This window comes from Poecilia formosa, unplaced genomic scaffold (genome assembly GCF_000485575.1).
Source record: "Poecilia formosa unplaced genomic scaffold, Poecilia_formosa-5.1.2 Scaffold544, whole genome shotgun sequence".
NCBI lineage: Eukaryota > Metazoa > Chordata > Actinopteri > Cyprinodontiformes > Poeciliidae > Poecilia > Poecilia formosa.
The window spans coordinates 75,338-95,770 of NW_006800483.1; the positions used below are offsets into that span (position 1 = coordinate 75,338).

General features: G+C 46.5%; 1 protein-coding gene across 1 annotated transcript in view; it reads right to left on the minus strand.

Moving 5' to 3' along the window:
* emilin1b (elastin microfibril interfacer 1b) overlaps positions 1 to 19,903 on the minus strand; it is a 25,363-nt gene extending 5,460 nt beyond the window's left edge. The window contains exons 1-15 of the mRNA XM_016665044.1: positions 19,518 to 19,903; positions 17,752 to 18,583; positions 17,469 to 17,661; positions 15,372 to 15,768; positions 13,377 to 13,502; positions 13,116 to 13,297; positions 9,163 to 9,374; positions 8,453 to 8,626; positions 7,515 to 8,378; positions 5,699 to 6,056; positions 4,522 to 4,752; positions 4,196 to 4,444; positions 3,039 to 3,218; positions 1,020 to 1,127; positions 91 to 108 (exon numbers count right to left, since the gene is read on the minus strand). Of these exons, the coding sequence (XP_016520530.1) occupies positions 91 to 108; positions 1,020 to 1,127; positions 3,039 to 3,218; positions 4,196 to 4,444; positions 4,522 to 4,752; positions 5,699 to 6,056; positions 7,515 to 8,378; positions 8,453 to 8,626; positions 9,163 to 9,374; positions 13,116 to 13,297; positions 13,377 to 13,502; positions 15,372 to 15,511 (2,842 nt within the window). The 5' untranslated portion in view covers positions 15,512 to 15,768; positions 17,469 to 17,661; positions 17,752 to 18,583; positions 19,518 to 19,903. The remainder of the gene's footprint in view (positions 1 to 90; positions 109 to 1,019; positions 1,128 to 3,038; positions 3,219 to 4,195; positions 4,445 to 4,521; positions 4,753 to 5,698; positions 6,057 to 7,514; positions 8,379 to 8,452; positions 8,627 to 9,162; positions 9,375 to 13,115; positions 13,298 to 13,376; positions 13,503 to 15,371; positions 15,769 to 17,468; positions 17,662 to 17,751; positions 18,584 to 19,517) is intronic.
* Between the last annotated feature and the right edge of the window lie 530 nt (positions 19,904 to 20,433).

Here is a 20,433-nt window from a genome sequence, read left to right on the forward strand (position 1 = left end):
TGCGGCCAATCAGAGGCAGAGTGGACCGGATGCGGCCGATCAGAGGCAGAGTGGACCGGCTGCGGCCCATCAGAGGCCAGCAGGACGGACCTGGTTCACCTTTAGGACCTGAAAAAAACCCAGGAAAATCAGTTGTTAATTTTTAATTTTTAAAAAAAATTTAATTTGCCACATTGCCTTGTCTAGCTTTGCATCGCTGCTTTCCACTGATCATCATCAGGCATAAATTATGAGATCAAAATGTCATGATTACCTTTAAAACTTTTAAAATTTACTAACAGTTATATTCTAATGATTTCAAATATTCTGCTCATCTTAAACCTGATCAAATGTAATATTGAGCCCATTACCAGTGGTGAGCACATTTCCACTTAGCTGCTAATAGCAGCTAATAGCAAAGCTAGCATTTTTGCTAACTTTGAAGCTAATTTTATTTTCTTGTCTTTTTTGTAAACTTTAAGTTGAATAAAGTTCAGGATCTGTGTTGGAGTTTTAGTTATTTACTCTATCTGAAGTTCAATATATGAAATAAAGACAATAAAATAAGGAAATTGCTTTTTGTTGCAGATGTTTGGAAGAGTTAAAAAAATGTTTACTGTAAATAAAGTTAATTTATGAACGTTCTGTATGACTAAAGTCAAATTTTTATTTCCACATAAAACTGCCTTTTATGTTACAGCAATTTTAAAGTTTTTTCCATAAAAAGTTTTCCACAACATTTCACAATGATCTTGTATAACAACAATAATCCCAAAATGCAGCGTGGAAGTTAGCATTTAGCATTAGCTTCTGCTAAACTCCATTTTGATGTGTCAGTTTAGTGTTAGTGTTCCTAATGTTCATGGTTAGTGGTTTAGCGCAGCCAGCAGTGTGTTTTTAAGGGAAAACGAAAACAGCTGATTCCTGAACACTTTTTACCTCAGAAAAATCTCACTGAGATTAAAAATGTTTTCACACCTGGATAAAAACTAAGAGTGATGCCAGATTTATTTTAGAGCTGTAGGAATGAAGTTTCCCACCTGGAAATCCTCGGGAGCCAGCGTCTCCTTTCAGCCCAGGAGGTCCGGGGGGCCCCCGGGGGCCCGGCAGCCCCATCAGGCCTTTCTCTCCTGGAGGCCCTGGAAGGCCTGAGGGAGGAAGTTTGATAAATAATAAAACATTTTAAAAAACTGCATTTCCAGACGAGGAATCAGAAAGATTTTTAGCCGCATGAATCCGATTTTTTTGACAAACACTTTAATTTTATTTCAGATCATAAATAAAACTGAAGTTTCTGTTAGTTTGGTGGCAGTTTGGTAGGGAGCAGTTAAAACCTGGGAGTTTACGACAAGCAAATTTATCATTTAATAGGAGAGGATGTTTAAAGCAGACTTCAGTCTTTAGGAAACAAATCAACATTAATTTGAAAAGAAATCGTTCATCTCATCTGGGATGAACCATTCAAGCATTTCATGTCTCTGCTGTTCAGGCCCGGCGGCATGGACGGGCATTGGGGGACATGGACGGGCATTGGGGGACATGGACGGGCATTGGGGGACATGGACGGGCATTGGGGGACATGGACGGGCATTGGGGGACATGGACGGGAATTGGGGGACATGGACGGGAATTGGGGGACATGGACGGGCATTGGTGGACATTGCCCGCCCACAGAGTCAGCTGTGCCCCCCCATGGACTGGAAGCTGTTTGTTGTTTTTACCTCAGAGTGGCAAACTGTTATTCCTCTGTCAATTTGATACAGTAGAGGTTTCCTCACTTCCCATATCTGTGTCCTCTGTCACTTTTTTCAGCAGTTAAAACTGTTTAATCCGTTGTTAACATGTTGTAACCTGTTTTTCCGAGCCGCCTTTAAACGCAGCATGAAGGCTGAGACGCTCGCGCTGGGTTTACACTAGGGCTGTAGTGATACAATAATCTCACGATACGATACACAATATTCTGCTCACGATACGATATATATTGTGATATTCAGCAAACGATACAATTCGATACACTTTTGCGATTTTCTGAAAGATTTTAGAGGGACAGCGTATTTTGGTGACACTTTGTGACTGTTATAGAGTTGGATTGAATTAATTTAACTGAAAACTGATTAAAACCACCAACTAGACAATACCTGGCTCTGGTTGGACATGGACACAGACTTAAAGTCGACAGCTGGACAAAATGAATCAAAGAAGTCGTGAGAAAACATGTTTCTTTTAACTGAAACAGTACAAACTGTAGCTTACATGCATTTATAAAGTAAATAAAGTGCACCAAGCACCTGCTCTGAATAGTTTGATACCTTTTCACCCTGACACTTAACATGTGAAGGAATCACTCTAAGCCTGATGACCCAATCACTCTCCCGGCGAAGCAGCAGTGAGTGAGACAGGTGACAGTTGGATGTTACGATACTTGTGGATGAATATCGATTTTTTTTTCTAGGAAAGAAAATATCGATATATATATCGCAAAATCGATATTATTACACAGCCCTAGTTTACACCTGTGTGGGAACGACAGAGACCTGCTGCTGCTGTGCAGAGCTACAGGTCTGTTAGAATCACGGCAGCAAACCAGCAAAGTCCAAAGAACTTTCCACAGTTTTCCCCCCAAACTAACCGACTGAGTTGAGTAAAGCTGCTGGATGCAGGTAAAGTTAGCTAAAATGTGACTAGCTAATATCAATACAGCACCTTAAGCTTGTTAACAAGTAGCCTGTAGTGTTGTCTATGTTCAGCTACGATTCATTTTGCCCCCCAAAATAAGTCGATGCCCCCCGTTAAACTCGTCTGGAGCCGGGGCTGCTGCCGTTTCTCCTGGGAGCTGAGCGCTGCTCTCCAGGTTTCCACAGCAACTGCAACAGTAACCGTGGTAACTCAAAGTGCTCACACTGAGCGTCCAGCAGGGGGCAGCAGCTGACTGCAGGAACGAGGAGTCACTTTTAAAAAGCAGCTCTGAACTTTTTAAAGTGAGGTTCTGGTCCTGATGAATTGGACTGGAGGAAACTAGAACCACCTGACCCAGAAAGCAGCAGAAGAAATGAGCTCACCAGTCTGCCCAGTCTGCAGCTCCTTCTGGACCTGGACCAGGCTGGAGTTCAGGCTCTTCACCCTGCTCTGGACCCGCTCCTGGTTCTTCTGAACAGCGTCCAGGATTCCTCCATGTTGGATGAGGGACTGGTTCAGGCCGGAAACGTGGCTCCACAAACCCGACATGTGGTGATTCAGGCCTGCAGACAGAACCCAGCGACACGTTACAGTCCGACCCGACGGCTCCCGGATCAGGAGGACCCGTCCCGTAAATCCCAAAACAAACGCCGCTTTAATGAGGGCCAGCTGAATAAACTGCAATTATTAAAAACTCAACAGTCACCAAGCAAACAGCAGGGACGGTCCAGTGCTGTCCGGGGCCCTGGGCAGCCCAGGGAACCTGGGAGAGAAGCTGGGGTTTAATGAGCCCAGCTTAAAAGCAGTCAGTGGTTGTAAACTCAAATATCAAACTCAGCACCAGATTGTTGCTTTGGTAACCAAACAATATAACTATGAACTATTAAACAATAAACCTGCCAGCTCCTTAAAATCTTAAATTTAAATCAATAATTCAAAGCATTTTCATTTTGAAAGCATTAAGTTTTAGTGTATTTAACAGTGTAAATTTAACAGCGTTGTTATTCTGAATAAATAAATGTTAAAACTCCAGATGAGTCTGTGTTAAGATGTTAGCATTCCTGGGACCTTAAGCAGCTGCTGAGTTCATTTATGCCTTGGGCCGGCTCTGAATGTGACCAGCATGTGGATCTGAAGTGGGATTCAACAGAAGTGCAAAAAGTTAATAATATTTATTTTAATTGTAAGTTTTTGGTTTGTCGTTAAGTCATCGACAATGTGCTGCACTAACATAATTACCCAGCAATATTTTACATTTTTAAAACAGAAACTGGGCGGCCCCCTGGTGGACAGTCCAGGCGCTACACTGCAGGACTCAGCAGGTTTTCTGAGGGAAACCCTGAACCTCATCATTCCTGATTGGGCAAACATCAGAAACAGGAAGGTTGGAGCATCACTTCCTCTTGGCAAAACATGGCAGATGTTTACAGGGACGTGAATCAGATTTTAACGTAGCTCAAAATATTCCTGGGATCGGAGAAATCTGGATTTTTCTACTTAAAGGCACAGACTTCCTCATCAGAGCTTTAGTGAACCTGACCTTCTTTGACCTTGGAGATGGAGTCGGAGACGCCGTCCAGCCTGGCGCAGACTCCCTCCAGCTTGGACAGCCTCTTCTCCAGCCCGTCTCCGGAGCGCCGGCAGTCGCCCGTCTCTGCCACCAGCATGCTCTCGAGGCGGCGGACGTCCCGGTCCGTCCGGTCCAGCCGCTCCTGGCTCCTCTGGACGTGCTCTGTCACTTCCTGCTGAATCTTGTCCAGCTCAGAGATGATCTTGTCCTTGGTGTTTCCTGCAGGAGGTCAGAGGGAGACGTGAAGCCGGTGCGGCGGTGCGTAGGGGCGGCGGCGGCGGTGGCGGCGGGCTCACCCAGGTCTGTGATGATGCTGCCGTGTTTCTGCACGCTGTGCTCCAGGCCCCTCAGCGTGTCGTTGATGGAGCCGAAGGTGAAGATGATGTCGCTAAGCTCGCCCTGCAGCGTCTTCAGCTGGTTGCTGTTGAAGGATCCTCCGATCACGCTGTGGCCATCTAAAGGCTTCTCTGCGTCCAGGCCCGGCCCGAAGCCTCCGGCAGCAGGAACTCCGGTGGAACCGTTACCTGCTGGGCGCAAACGTTTATTTACGTGAGTCTGATGTTCACATCTGACCACTTACATGTTGATCTAAACGTATTGATCTAATTTATCTGGGAAGTTTATGAGGTTTATCTGGGAGCTCACTGTCCTCTGAGACGTTCAGAGACTTTATGCAGAAAACAGACGCCATCTTTCCCCTGGGGGGCGCTATGTTCCGGATTCATCTCCTGTTTTTGCCTTTTTAATCCCTCATAAATGACTCAAATCATCAAACAAATATCAGAAAAAGACAAGAGGAGTTGCTTTCAAAGAAGGACGCTTCCAAACCAACAGTGGTAGACGCTAGCTAAAACGTTAGCTGCGCTAATGCTAAAGCATAGACATTAGACCGGCTAATGCTAAAGCATAGACATTAGACCGGCTAATGCTAAAGTGCTATAACAGCAAGACGGTTCCACAGTGGGGCTTTTACCAGCTGCACAACATTCAGGACCAGAGAGACTCATCAGGCTTTGATTCCTGCAGCAGGTCAGACTGACAGACCAACGATCCAGAACCCTGCTGGTCCAGAACCCTGCTGGTCCAGGACCCTGCTGGTGGAGTTCTGACTAGAACCAGGAGGATAGAGACTCCACCCGGTTCTACTCCACCCGGTTCTACTCCACCCGGTTCTCAGAGAACAGACTTCTAACTACAGCTGGTAGTTTATGAATCACTGAACGGGTCAGCAGCACCGTGAAGATCTGCTGTTTCTGTATCAACCTTCCTGACCACTCAGATGTTCCGGTTCTGGTTCTGCTCTGCATCCCCAGAACCAAACATGGAGAAGCAGCATTCAGCTTCTATTCACCACAGATCTGGAACAAACTTCCAGAAAATTGAAAAACAGCTGACGTTATCCGACCAGAACCAGAACAGGAACCTGTAGCCGGGATAACTGTAGTGATGAAGAGCCTGATGAAGGTGGGCCACCTGTGAAGGACCCGGTCCCAGTCCCGGTCCCGCAGCGCTCCGAGCATCTCCGGACCTCGTCTCGCAGCGAGCGGACGTCGTCCTGCAGCGGCGAGCAAACCCGGCTGCAGCCGCCGCCCTCCGAGTCCAGCCGGGTCTGGATGGAGCCGACGCGGTTCTCCAGGTTCTGCAGCGCCTCCTGCATGGCGCTCAGGTCCTGGGACCGGTTCTGGAGGTTCTGCAGGTCCGCCTCCACGCGGCTGCACAGCTCACAGTCCTGACCCAGCATCTCCACCTCCATCACGATGCGGTTGAAGTTCTCACCGTTGTCACCGGTCAGAGACTTGATCGCCCGAACGTCGTGGCTCAGGTCCAGAACCTGGACAGACCATTTGGACCGCATCAGCCAATCACAGCTCAGGATTACATCATCAACACAGAACCAGTACAACAGCGGAGGACCTAAAGCTGAAACCATATATTTACATCCCCTGTATGAAAACACACAGGATGATTATTACCTCACTGTCTGACGTTACATCAGAACCGAATTATCCTGCTTCTACAATGGAGCATCACGACCAGAACCAGAACCAGAGGTTTCACTGTTTGGTTTCACTGTTTTTAAATGACGAGAATGAAGTCATAATGTTTTATTTGAACAAGGACACAATTTTACCAGAACAAAGTCATAAATTACAAGAAAATTTTATTTTACTGATAAAAATCTTGTTGGAGTTCAGGATCTGAGACGAGCGACTCGGTCCGCCTGGTTTTACGTTTCATTTCAAAGTTCTGGTGCTGATAACATCGTGATGTGTTAAAAGATGAAATATTAACTTACGTGTAAAACTGAGACCAAAGTAGAAGATGCTCGACATTCCTCATTTTAATTTTTCATGAAGGGAATTTAAAATTAAAGATAAAGGTAATTTTATTTATATAGTACATTTTCAGCAACAAGGCAATACAAAGACCTTTACAGGAATTAAAAGGAAATGCAAACAAAATAACAAACCAAAGAAAAGAACAAAATAAGAAAAAGCTAATAATGTTGATCCAAAGTAAATAAACTAAATGTTGCTGATTAGATCAGTTTCAATCCTCTGGTCTGATCCCTGTTCTGGGTTACAGTAACAAGATTCTCTCTGCATCTAAATAGTGAGTTTCTAAAATATAAGCTAAAGAGTGACGGATCTAATCCCTATACAATTACTACTTCATTCTCAAAATTGTACAATTATTAGTTTATTCTCATGTTTTTATGATGTTTTTCTTGTAATATTACGATGTTATTGTCATAATATGTAAGCCTGACCTAAAAGGTTTTTCCCAGGGCTGCACCGACTGCAGTTTTCTGGCCAATGGCCGATATTTTAAAAAGCCCAACTTACTGATTTCGATTTTGGCCGATACCATGTTTTTGTCTGAAATGTTGCTCAAAATAACAAGAAAGTTGCTGAATCGGCACCAATGGAGCGACTGTTGTTAACTGTAAAAGTGCAGACCTGACCTGGTCGGCCGGTCTGTCAGTCAAACCTCTAACAGGAGAAAGGAAAAGCACAGTGGTTGATTCTTAGACCTTTGCTGAGATTAATAACATCTGTGGATAAGATCGGCTTTATATGTAAAAATCATCCGATCACTGATCTCCCAATATTAAGGAAATGGGCTGGCCGATAAATCCGTGTTTTTCCTACAAGCTGAGAAGTTTTCCCTGGAGCTGAAGCCTGTAGGAAACGGTTTGTGTGTTTCCATCGGATCTGGTCTCAGCTGCAGTTCTGCTGGTGTCGGTAAACCACAGCGTGTTTTGGAGACGGTGGAGCGCTGAACTCACCCGGTCATGCAGAGAGTCTCCAGACACCGACAGGTCCTTCAGTCGAGTGTTGAAGTGTCGAATCTGACCCTCGTTGGCCACAACTCTCCACTCCAGAGATTTCTTGGTCGTGTTTTCTCTCCCGCCAGATAAACCTCCACCTGTTCCACCTGTTCCAGCGCTTCCTGCTCCACCCCCACCTGATCCTGTGAAACCTTCCACAGTGTCTCCGCCTCTTTCTTCTCCTTTACCTCCACCTGTGCAGTGGCACTCCTCCACCCTCCTCCTCGTCTCGGCCGTTTGGTTCTCCAGCGCCGACAGTCTCCTGTCCTGCTCCAGCAGGTTGCTCTGCAGCTGCTCCACCTCCAGCTCCACGTCTTCGATCCTGAAGGTGCGGTCGTCGAAGCGGTGTGAGAACGCCGTCCGCAGGTCGTCCAGCTCTCTCTGGACAAACTCCCTCAGGTCGGCCTCCAGGTGAGAGCAGACCTGCAGAACGCTGCTGTTGATGTGGAGCTCCAAGTCCTTCAGGAGATTCAACCGAACTTCGGTCAAACCATTGCCTCCTCCAATTGCCCCGCCTGTAGCTCCTCCTCCTCCGATGGCTCCTCCCCCTCCCTGGGATTCTCCACCGTCGCTGCCGGGCCTCAGGCGGTCCAGTAGGACGTTGAAGCTCTCTGAGGCCGAGCTGATCTTGTTTTCTGCGTCGCTCATGCGGTTTTGCAGGTCGTCGATGGAGCTGCAGCATCTCTGGGAGCGCTGCAGCTCCAGTCGAAGCCTTTCGGCGTCCTGTCGGTGGCGAACGTCGGCGTCATTCAGCTGCTTCTCCAGAGCGCGGATTCTCTCCTGGTCCTGTTGCTGCTGGCGCCGCAGGTCCTCCACGCCGGCCTGGGAGCAACAGAGCACACCGTGAGCTTCCCGAAGGCCCGGACGCCGGGCGGAGCCAAACCCGGAGGATTTACCTGACAGGAGGAGCAGGACAGCAGCACTCGGCGCTCCAGCTCCTTCAGGACGCTCTCCTTCAGGGAGCTCAGCTGCTCTCCACTCAGTCCTCCATGGGAAACGTCTCCGTCCAGATCGTTGCCCTTCCCGTTCACCAGGTGGTTGTTAATGCTCACCAGAGTTTTATCATGAGCCTGATGGGACACAAGCAGGTGCGGTTAGCATCCATCCAACGTTTTTGAGCAAATGGCAGGTAAGCAACAAATGAATGAATTAGGTCAACAGAAGAGCACAACGCATAGACAAACAGGGCTTTAATTAAATAAACACGAAAATTCACATGTACAAATCGTTTTCATTCGTTTTATTCTGTGAAAACAGTTTTAATTTAGCTTTTTATTTGTCTCATTTCTTCTATGTCATGTTTCTTTGGAATGAACGTTGTTTAAATGTTTTGATGTGGTTCAGCTACAGACCCAACTTGAATCTGTAGAGAAAGTCAATAATTAGGTCAATTAGGATTTACTAATTTGGGACTTAAATCTGGAGGTTAAATAAATCATCAGTTTGATAAAGGGCCCTTTAGAGAATATCTGAAGTGAGATTTGAACTTCAGATAGGCTGATGGTAAGAAGACCTTCCAAACCTCCAAGACTAGGAGCTATAAAGACTAATCATCCAGATCACAGTGGAAACATGGGGATGGCGGAGGGACCCTGCTGCTGTGCACCTTGGTTCGGTTGTCCAGCTGGTCCAGTTTGGTCTGAATGCTGTGGATCGTCTCTTTGATTTCGGGCGGCGCAGCGTCTGCTGGGTTCTTTCCGGGTCTGACAAGTTCATGGTGGAGGTGTTCATTCATGGTGGACTGGAAATCCTGCAGCTTCTCCGTCAGCCTCTGGATCTTTTCCTCCAACTTCCTGATTTCCTCCCGGTCCTGTCGTCCTGGAAGGGAAGGAACGCCCCCAGCTTTCAGGTTTCATGTTCAGACACCAACAGGAGAAATCAAACAGCATCAACTGGAACGAAATGAAAGAGATATGATAACATGTCTGAGGTTTCCTGTGAGCTTCCTGTAAGTAAAGTTACTCAGTCAAAAATTAACTACAATAATTTGTTACTTAGTTTATAAGAGAGAAATAAGGGTTACTTTTTCATTCATTTATAAATGTCACAGTTTCAAACTAAATATTTAAATATTTGTTTGCAAACATATTTTGCATCAAACTACAAATATAGTTAACAAGCTAAATATTAAAATTCAAATTAAATATTTAATTAATGAGTTAAATATTTGATTTCTGGCTAAATATTTGACTAAATATTTAGTAAGTTCAATATTTAGTTTACAAAATAAACATTCAGTTCAGAATTAAATATCTACCTACAAACTAAATATTTAACTTGCTAACTATTTAGAAGAATTTAAAACTAAATATTATACACCAACTGTAAACTAAATATTTATTTTGGAGCCAAATATTTCTTTATAAACTAAATATTTAGCTTGCTAATATGATCCCTAGCTTCTTATTAAATATCTGGTCCACTTCTTAGGAAGCTAAATATTTGAATTGCAGCTAAATATTTTAACTAACAAGTTACATGTTTAGCTTGTTTACTAATAATTTAGAAAGACAAATATTTACATTGAAGCTAAATATTTAGCTTGCTAACTAAACATTTTATTTGAAACTGTAACATTTATAAATGACTAAACAGCCATAGCCTCTTATAAACGGCTATTTAGCCCAAATCATTGCTGTTAAAAGGATCCAGGATCAGTTAACATGTTGGCCTAAATATGTTGCAATTTTCCTACTACCTAAAAATTGCTGTTTTTAGTTCTGGCGTAATTATGAGTTACACCAGAACTTATAATTACTTCAAAAATGCACATCTTTTGTTGTATTTGATGGGTTGATGGCGTCATCAGGGCCATTCTGTACTGAAATCTACAGAGTAAACACAGGAAGGCTAACTTTACCACAGGACTTGTTTATCATATTGTGTTTGACTGGTGTCATTTTAGATCATGCCACACGGTGTCACTATCGGCTGTTAATGAAAAATTATAATAATAAAAATTGAGGCGAATCTGGATAATTTCCCACATGAAAGAAAGGAGAGCGCAGTGCGAGAAGGAGAGAAACACAATGAAGGACCTAATCTGGACCCTGGACATTTTTCCACAACACTTTGAGCCATTTATACCAGCAGAACCAACGAAGCTAACAGGTAATCGTTACCTTAACGAGCTAAAAATAAATGCTAACGAAGCTATTACTGCTGGAAATGCTAACGGATCTGGATCACCGGTACTGAATGTGAAACCACCACCAGTAACAGCTGTCGCCTAACTGGACTCAGAGCTACAGAAGTACTTACCGGATCGCACAGTGACCAGAGGTGAGTCTCATTCATTGTTTCATTATGAACCTGAAAGCGGCAGCAGCTCCTACGGCCAACTCTTCCTCTGTTTGCTCCTCCTCTTCATCGCCTCTTGTTATTTCCACGTTCTGATCGGTTTCAATGCGCTCCGCTTCAAATCTAAGGCTGCGTTCACACTGCAGCCTGAAGTGACTCAATTCCGATTTTTTTGACGTAATGCGACCTGTATCCGATCTTTTCATGGCAGTGTGAACAGCACAGGTCGGATTCTTTTTCGAATGTGACCCATATCCGATACATATCCGATTCAAATGCGACCTAACGTCCAGGTCGCCTTCATCAGAACTGAACGTCACTGATTCTCAACAAATCTCACTATTCTGCGTCCTGATAAGCGCAAGTGGGAAGAAAAACAACAACCATGACAGATTATATGAGGATTAAGTTGTTAATATGCTGCTCCGGNTGCTGGAAATGCTAACGGAGCTATTAATGCTGGAAATGCTAACGGAGCCGTTACTGCTGGAAATGCTAACGGAGCTATTACTCCTGGAAATGCTAACGGAGCCATTACTGCTGGAAATGCTAACGGAGCCATTACTGCTGGAAATGCTAACGGAGCCGTTACTGCTGGAAATGCTAACAGAGCTATTAATGCTGGAAATGCTAACGGAGCCGTTACTGCTGGAAATGCTAACGGAGCTATTACTGCTGGAAATGCTAACGGAGCTATTACTGCTGGAAATGCTAACGGAGCTATTACTGCTGGAAATGCTAACGGAGCTATTACTGCTAACGGAGCTATTACTCCTGGAAATGCTAACGGAGCCATTACTGCTGGAAATGCTAACTGAGCCGTTACTGCTGGAAATGCTAACAGAGCTATTACTGCTGGAAATGCTAACGGAGCTATTACTGCTGGAAATGCTAACGGATCTGGATCACCGGCAATGAATGTGAAACCACCACCAGTAACAGCTGTTGCCTAACTGGACTCAGAGCTACAGAACCACTTACCGGATCGCACAGTGACCAGAAGTGAGTCTCATTCATTGTTTCATTATGAACCTGAAAGCGGCAGCAGCTCCTACGGCCAACTCTTCCTCTTCCTCTGTTTGCTCCTCCTCTTCATCGCCTCTTGTTATTTCCACGTTCTGATCGGTTTCAATGCGCTCCGCTTCAAATCAAAGGCTGCGTTCACACTGCAGCCTGAAGTGACTCAATTCTGATTTTTTTGATGTAACGTGACCTGTATCCGATCTTTTTATGGCAGTGTGAACAGCACAGGTCAGATTCTATTTCGAATGTGACCCATATCTGATACATATCCGATTCAAATGCGACCTAACATTTAGGTCGCATTAATCAGAACTGAACGTCACTGATTCTCAACAAATCTCACTATTCTGCGTCCTGATACACGCAAGTGGGAAGAAAAATCAACTATGACAGACTATATGAGGATTAAGTTGTTAATATGTTGCTCCGGTTGGACAACAACTTCAAATATGTAAACTAAGCTCCACCGTTAGCCTCCATGTTTACTTCCACAAACACTGAGCACTTCTTCTTTTTATGGCAGTTGGCAGAACACTGAGAACTCTGACGCTATGGCGCCCTCTACTGCACATGTGGGACACTTTCAGGTCGTTTGCCCGTTTACACTGCAGAACGCATACAGGTTGCTTTTACTGGCAGTGTGAACGGCCCGGCAAAAAAATTGGAATTGGAATTCCGATTCCAAAATCGGAATGCCGAAAATCGGAATTCCAAAATTCCGATTTTGGAATTCCGATTCCAAAATCGGAATTGGGTCACTTCAGGCTGCAGTGTGAACGCACCCAAAAAGGCTCTAATAATGTTACTCATCACTGTTTTGGCTGGAGGAGCCAGGCAGTTGGACCGCTATATGTCATTTACCCAGAATGCATTGCAGCGTGAACAACATGGCGACATTCCTGTGAAAATATTTTATTAAAATTTATCAAAACTAAATAACCTTCTGTATTATTACTGTATTGTTTTTACATCTAAGATGAATATTTCCCAAATAAGGTCTATTTTTATAACTAATCGAGGATCCCTTTAAAGTTTGACTGTAAATTTACAAATGACGACCCCCATTGTTTTCACCTCTTAAATGTCAGTTTTAGTGACATTCAATCAAAGTCTCTTATCTTAAAAACAAATTACTTGTTTGTTTTAATATTTAGGGACTTGGCAGTAATATTTATTATTTGTGTAGACTCAATAGAAACATCGCCACCTAGTGGCAAAGATCCAACTCTTTGTTACCTCCATTTTGTCCGGTTCCAGAACCATTTCCTGTCCCCGCTCCGTTGGACGCGTGACTTCCTGCTCCGCCAGCCGGACCGACGCTGCAGTCCTCTCCGCTGTAACCATAGCAACACTTCCACTCCATCTCTGTCACGGTTTTGTAGGCCACTTTGTAACGGGGCCTCATGTAGGTCCGGTAGCTGCGGAGACACCAAACATGGAGGCTCAATGCATCGGTTCCGAGAGGGCCGGGTCAGAAATTGGTCAGAGGTCACTCACACCACGACCCGGCTGCACTGGGCGCTGCCCCAGCTGCATGGGTGATAGTCGGGCTTCACATAGGTCTCCACGCCGTCCTCCACCACGCAGCTCACCGTCTTCGTGAGGACGAACGCGCACCAGTTCCTTCAAATCAGACACATAGTTAAAGAGCGGGATCTAGTTCTGATCCAGTTCTGGGATGCACAGTGAAGGGTTCTGGTTCTGGAACGTCACAGTTTATGGTTCAGTTTTAGCTCTGTCAGTACAACAGGAGAAACAAAACATCCAGGAAAGAAGAAAAAATCCTTCAGGTCCAAATCCAGCCGCCAGCAGCATCCAACCAATCCAAAACATCAAACTGGTTTCTGACTGGTTCCTGACTGGTTCCTGACTGGTTTCTGACTGGTTTCTGACTGGTGAGGCTCTCTAAGGTCTGGAGAAGAAGACTTGTTGTTCCTGAGAGAGCTTAATGTCACATGAAGCTCTGTGGTGAGGTCAGCAGGTCATGATGAATGTGTCTCTGTGTTGACATGTTTTGAGAAAGACATACGTGTCAACAGCATTTGTTTCCATAGAGACCAGGAGGCTGGAGGACGGTGGTGGAGATGTTCAGTTCTCCATTCTGAACCAGTTTTCTGAAACTACAGCACAGCCTGGGACCAAATGAACAGAAGCTCAGAATAAAACAACTGAACATAAAAGGTCCCACTACGACACCGACCCACTAACGTACCGTCAAACTAATGCCCAGACCCACTAAACCACTGTCTGCCTAATACATCGTCCCACTACCACACCGACTCATTGACACACCGTTCCACCCAACACATCGTCCCTCTAACACGCCGACCCACTAAACCAGCATCCCCCTATCGTACCGTCCCATTAACTCACCATCCTACTAACACCGGCTCAGACTAATCGGGTCTCAGGTCTGCAGACTGTTCTGCCTGTTGATGGTTTCTCTGGATGTCCCAGACTAAAGGCTCATTTCACCATTTCACTGATTTATTTCTCCTGAGTTTGAAACCGTTTGATCCGGCTGGAGCAGATACGGATTCATGAGTTGCTCACACTGACAGACAACATGGGGACTATTTGTCCCTGGGTTGATAAATTCCTGACATATCTGAGCAGCTGCTCGTCTTCATCAGCTTCATCAGCGCTGTCTGGACTGGCGATTCGGTTCAGGTGGAGGTACCAGCATATCGGGTCAGACTAAAATCTCTCAACAGAATCAGGTTAGTTTCAGTCAGTTTAACTTCAGTTCACATTTGGTTCAGTTCAGTTTCAGTTCACTTCAGTGTCTGGTTGAACTGAATGGAATCATTTTTTTTGTATTTTACAAACTAAATATCCCATTTGGCTCCAGAGGAATGACTGATCCGACCCGACCCAATTATACCAGAACCTGAAGCAGGAAAAGTAAACTCTGCCATCCAGAGGAAGTTCTGGACTTGATTTGCATTCAGAATCGGCGGCCCAGTTCGGCTCTCTGTCCACCAGAGCCATGTTGGTCCAGCAGGACCTTTTGGTTCTGCATGGGTTCTGAGATCTGGATCCAACGTCTCCATGTTTGCTTTCAGTGTTTATGTAGAGAAAGCAGTGGAAGCGGTTCCGACCCAGTCCCAGAAGAACCATGGGATAATGTTTCAGGAATGAGTGACATCAGAACCTGAACCCAACCCAAACGACATCATTGCTCCGGATCAGAACCGCCACACGGAGGGAAGAACCTCCTGGTTCTCTGACCCCGCAGAAGGTCTGACTCTCAGCCAGAACTCGGACCTGCAGCCCGTCTGTCAGAACCGCTTCAGCAGACGGAACCAGAACCAGATTCCAAGCAGAACCCCCCCTCAGTTTCACCCACCATCAGAAAGGTTCTAATTTTGGTTCTGGTGGGTTTAAAACTCAAATCATCACATTTCAACACACACGCGCACAGTGACGTCATCACCCCTGCTTCACCTCATCTTCATCATCATCACCGTTTCCGTGCACGTGTCATCTTACCTGTGTCTGCTGGCCGCGCGGGCTCCGTGCGCGTGCGCGTGCCCGCCGGAGTACAGGCTGTAGGAGGCGCGCATCGGGAACGTGCTCCTGGCGTGCTCGCAAATCCAGAGCACGAGCAAAAGCAACGGGAGCGCGCCCATCCCGATCAATACGATCAATGAGGCTATCGATCCCTGATCAGCACGTGATCAACTGCTTAGATGGCGGGAAAATCTCTCATCTCCATGGAGACGGCAGATAAAGTTCCGAGAAGTCAGTTCTAACGATTCATGATCCGGTTCTGATCCAAACAGAGTCCAGATCCACAGCGGAGAACCGCTCCCTGTCCGACCCACTCCTATCCCGCCTTCGACCCGCTTTGGCCCGGTTCGGTGAGCTGCCGAAGGTACATCAGAATCTGAGAAACAAAAGAGAGGAAAAAGTTGCGACAGACTGAACCGAGACCAGCTGCTCCTCCTCTTCATCACTGACCCCGCCCACGCCGGAGGAGAAACCGGAGCCGGGCGGCTGCAGCCACACCTGGACCGGGCCGAGTCCGAGGAGGTTCGGCTCGGTTCGGGTCATGCATCCGGCTGCTTCCTGTTTTCGGTGTTATTATATTTATTAATTAACACACAAAATAAAAACAACAAAGTTTCCTCAGGATGACATTGAACCCCCACCCTGGTTCTGACCCAACCGGGTTCTGACCCGAGCCGGTTCTGACCGGAGCCCAGGTAGCCAGGTTTAATTCAAATTCAAAATAATGTATTAATCTCAAAGTGAAATTAAATGTTTTGGCTCAAACATTTATTGCAGATTCTGAAGGCAGGAAAGCTCTCCTGTAGCAGTCTGTGCTGCAGTGAATCTGAAGAAGCCTCTGACTTTCCAAGAGTTGGCCGTAACTTTCTTGATTCTATGAAGAATCCTTCTTTGCATCATCATCTCCAGAGACTCCACAGTCTGAACCAGAACCAGAATAGAACCAGAACCAGTGGGGCAAAAAGTGGGCATGCAGCATAGGGGCGCTGCACCGGAGGGGGCGGCGCACCGATGATGTGTTCGGTCCACTTGGACGCCTTACGCGGCCATAACGGGGTAAATGTAGCGAGTTTTACCTCCACGTACCTTCCTGTCAGGGGGGCATCTATGTGTCCGCATCCACCTGAATATGTAGTTGGGCCCCTGACCAGAACCAGCTTTTAGGTCCCTGGTTCTGATGAGATCACGCCCACTGCCAGAACAGTTCGGTTCTGACTGGAATTTTCTCTATTAAACAGCAGAACCGGTGGGTCCAGAACCAGAAAATGGGGGCTGTTCTTCAGTAAGATGGAGCTCAGATCGGGTTCTGTTGCAGGTCCAATTGGGTCCAGCATGATCCACCAGCATCTGACTAGACCAGAACCCTGAATGGCTGAAGTTACCCAGAATGCATCTGTTCCACCTGTAGGATCAGAACTGAGAGTCAGCGGGTCTGAACCAGAACCTGAAGGTTCTGTCTGGTGATCTAACATTAGAACTCAGCAGCACGGGTTCAGAACCAGAGAGGAGATCTGCAGAACCATCACTAATCAGAACCAACCTGGTTCTGCTTCAGGCCATCTGACCTCCTGATCCCTTGGGCTCCGCCCCCTCACCTGGAGGGCTGCAGGCAAACCGGACCTGGTTCTGCTACAGCCAGGAGGTTCTCTGGTTTCCAGGTCAAAGGTTGCAGCAGAGGCCAGAATGCTGTGAATGATGCCTCAGCAGAAACTACAGAAGAAGAAACATCAAAGTTCTGGGCCCGACCAGAACCAGAAACCCAGAACCTGACTTCCTTCCTCAGAGGAAGAGGAAGTGGGTCTGCAGCTGGGTTCTGAACATCAGCTTCACCCGGCGTGGCGCTCATCCATCATGGCCACCAGGAATGCTGGGGAATGTTTGGGATGTTTGGGAATGTGTGGCGGCCGAAAGCGGGTCAGGAATCTGAGGCTCCACGAAACAGTCGCCACAAATTCAGCCGACTTCAGCTGAGGAGGAAACATCTGAGAAAGGGGAGGAGCTACGGCTGAGGAAGAGGAGCAGAGGAGGAAGATGAGACTGACAAACCTCAGGAGGGATCAAAGTTCACACATTTACCAACAAATCACAAACTACGATTCTGGTTTCAGGTGACGTTCAGGTGTTCATAAAGCTTTCCAGGTGTTCTAAACTTCTCCAAACATTAGTTTTTATTTCTTTTCTCCTCAGTTTGTTTCGGGGCGTCATGGTGGTTCCCAGTGTTCCCAGTTGCCCTGCATTGGTTCCAGGACGGCGGTCCAGTTCAGGCTACCTGTGTTTAAACAGAAATGGCTCCGTATTTATCCTGCGGCGCTGTGGAGGAGGCTAATGTAAACCAGCTAGCAGAGGGAGCTGAGCGTACCTGGCCCGGCCGGCTGTTTCCACTCAGCTGCTGCCTGTTTATTTGGGTTCTCCTGCGCCGCCGCGGTGGAGGCGGAGCTTCAGGTGGAGAAACGTCCGAGCTGCAGAGGCGCTCTGAACGCAGCTGAGTTTCATCATCCTCAGGGTGAAACGGGTCGGGTCAGGAAAATGTTCTGGATGTTTCCTCCGGTCCAAACCTCAGCCCCGCCCTGAAAGCAAACAGCAGAAACCCAAAACCACCAAGACCAAATTAACACCACGACGACACCGAACCGGGCTCAGGACGTACAGAGTCAGAGCGCAGCCGGGCCGAGCAGAACCACAGACCGGGTCCAATAAATCACCAACAAATCCTGGAAGGAGGAAGAGCAACACAGAGGAAAACTGATGAAAACAAGCAGAACCAGAGAGACGAGAAGGAAAACAAACAGAAAACCCAAAATGATCTGCCCCCAATGGAACACAGAATCAACAGATCCAGATCGTTCAGAACCACAAGAAACCCAAACCACCGTGAAACCAAAGTGACCCAGTCTGTGTCAGTCCTCGGGTTCAGCGTGACAGATGATTCTCTTTGAGCAGAACCGGTCCAAACGGTCCGGCTGGAGCTGCTGCTGGTTCCTGCTTCCTGCTGCTCCGGACTCACAGAACCTCAGAACCGGGTCAGGAGATCTGACTGCAGCGTTCAGGTGGGGTCGTGCCTGTGCAGAAATCAAACGTCCCCCACTCGGCTCCAGGCAGCTGGAAGTCATTACCCCCCTCCATCAGCCAGCTGGTTCCTGCTGCATCAGATCTCTCTCTGCAGACCCGGACCGGACCGGAACACCAGCACTCTGGTCCAGAAAAACACAACAACCAGAGCAAGACTGAAGAAACAACCTGGAGGTGACCTCTGACCCAGACCTGCTGCTGGTTTCTTATATGAGCAACATGGCTCTCTGCCCAGGGCAGTATCCGACCAGGGGAGGAACCTTAGAAAATAAGGCTGTACGTCTCTATGACGCTGTTAGGATGCATCATTCCCACCAGACCAGTTCGGTCTTCGGTCCGCTTTAACCCGACTTCAGTCCGTTTGTTTAGAAAGTCTGGTCAAAGCCGTTAAAGCTTCAACATGGCGGTAAAAGTTGATCATTTGTAGTTCTGAATCTAACAGGATTTCCACTCGTTCTTTTGGAGGAAATTTGTCATCGGTTTTCAGAGTAAAAGGTTTTATTCCAACAGCCATAAAAAGTAAAACCATAGAAACACTGTTTTGTTTCATTCCTGTTTTTCCAGAGGCTGGATGACATGAGCAGCCGTTCTTCCCTCTGTCCAGATAAATAAAACTAGTTTAAAACAATAATGTCACATGACCTTCTGAAAAAACACAGTGTTAATTTCTGATAAATAATATCTGCTTTAGGAAGTTTGTTGTCATTTTAAAAGTCCTAAAGTTTTATTTACTAACTCCTCTTAGCACAACTGGAACAGACGGACGGACGGACGAGGGAGTGCAGCAACATGCTGGAGGTTCTTCCTGGTTGGTTTTCTGGGTCTCAGCCAATCAGAATTCAGAATGAAACCCAGACTGGTTCTACTAGGCTGTGGCCGCAGTCCAGTAGAACCAATCTGGGTTTCAACATTGTAATAATGTTGGATCAACATTATTAGCTTTTTCTTATTTTGTTCTTTCCTTTGGTTTGTTATTTTGTCTGAATTTCCTTTCAGTTCCTGTAAAACACTTTGAATCGCCTTGTTGCTGAAAATGTGCTACATAAATAAAATTACCTTTACTGGGCCGCCTTCAGCTTCACAGTCCAGTAGAACCAAAACCGGGCCAGGAAACGGCTGCTGGTGACCAGCTGCTGAACCCGCTCCGACCCGTTCCAGGAATCAGAGTCCAGTTTAATCAGAACCAGGTTATTTCTGGACTTCTAATCATGGTTCTGTCCCTGACCAGGCTCCGGTTGGACCCGGAGGTTCTGGACCGGAACCGTTCGGAAAACAACAATGTTATCACATGAAAGATGGATCTCATGTTTGTGACTTAGGAAGTAGATGAGTTCTGGTTCTGACCCACTGTCCCTGAAGGAGCAGCTCTGAGCCACACCGCTGTCTGACCCGATCCGGCCAGAACCAAAGCAGAGCCTGACTCAGAACCTGCAGAGAGATGAAGAGTAAACAGGAAGCTCTTCATCATTGTTTGATTACTCTGAATGCCCCACGCTCCGAGGAGGTCAGCGAACGCCTCACAGCAAACAACACTTCCTCTCAGTTTATGGTAAACTGTCTCCATGGAAACAGGCAGGACACAGCTGCTGCGTTCCAGGATCTGATTGGACCGAACCGGGTCAGCTGATTCTAACCTCTGAATAAAATCTAATGTTGATCAGAGACAATCGGGTCTGTAGTGATCGATCGATCGGGCCTGCAGTGGTCGATCGGGTCGGCAGTGGTCGATCGGGTCGGCAGTGGTCTGGCCGATTTGCAGTCAGACTCTCAGTCTGTGTGGAACATGTTTCCTGTGTGATGTTGTGTTTTAGTGCTGATCAGGATTCCAGATGTTTCTGTCGTCTCTCAGGTTGAGACCAGGAACAGCTTCAGCCTGAACTTCTGTTAGTTCCTCTTCAGCTTCCTGCTTTATTTTCTCTTAGTTTGTTCTGCTGCTCTGTTATCGGCTCCGTGAGAAGAACGGCGAACTCTT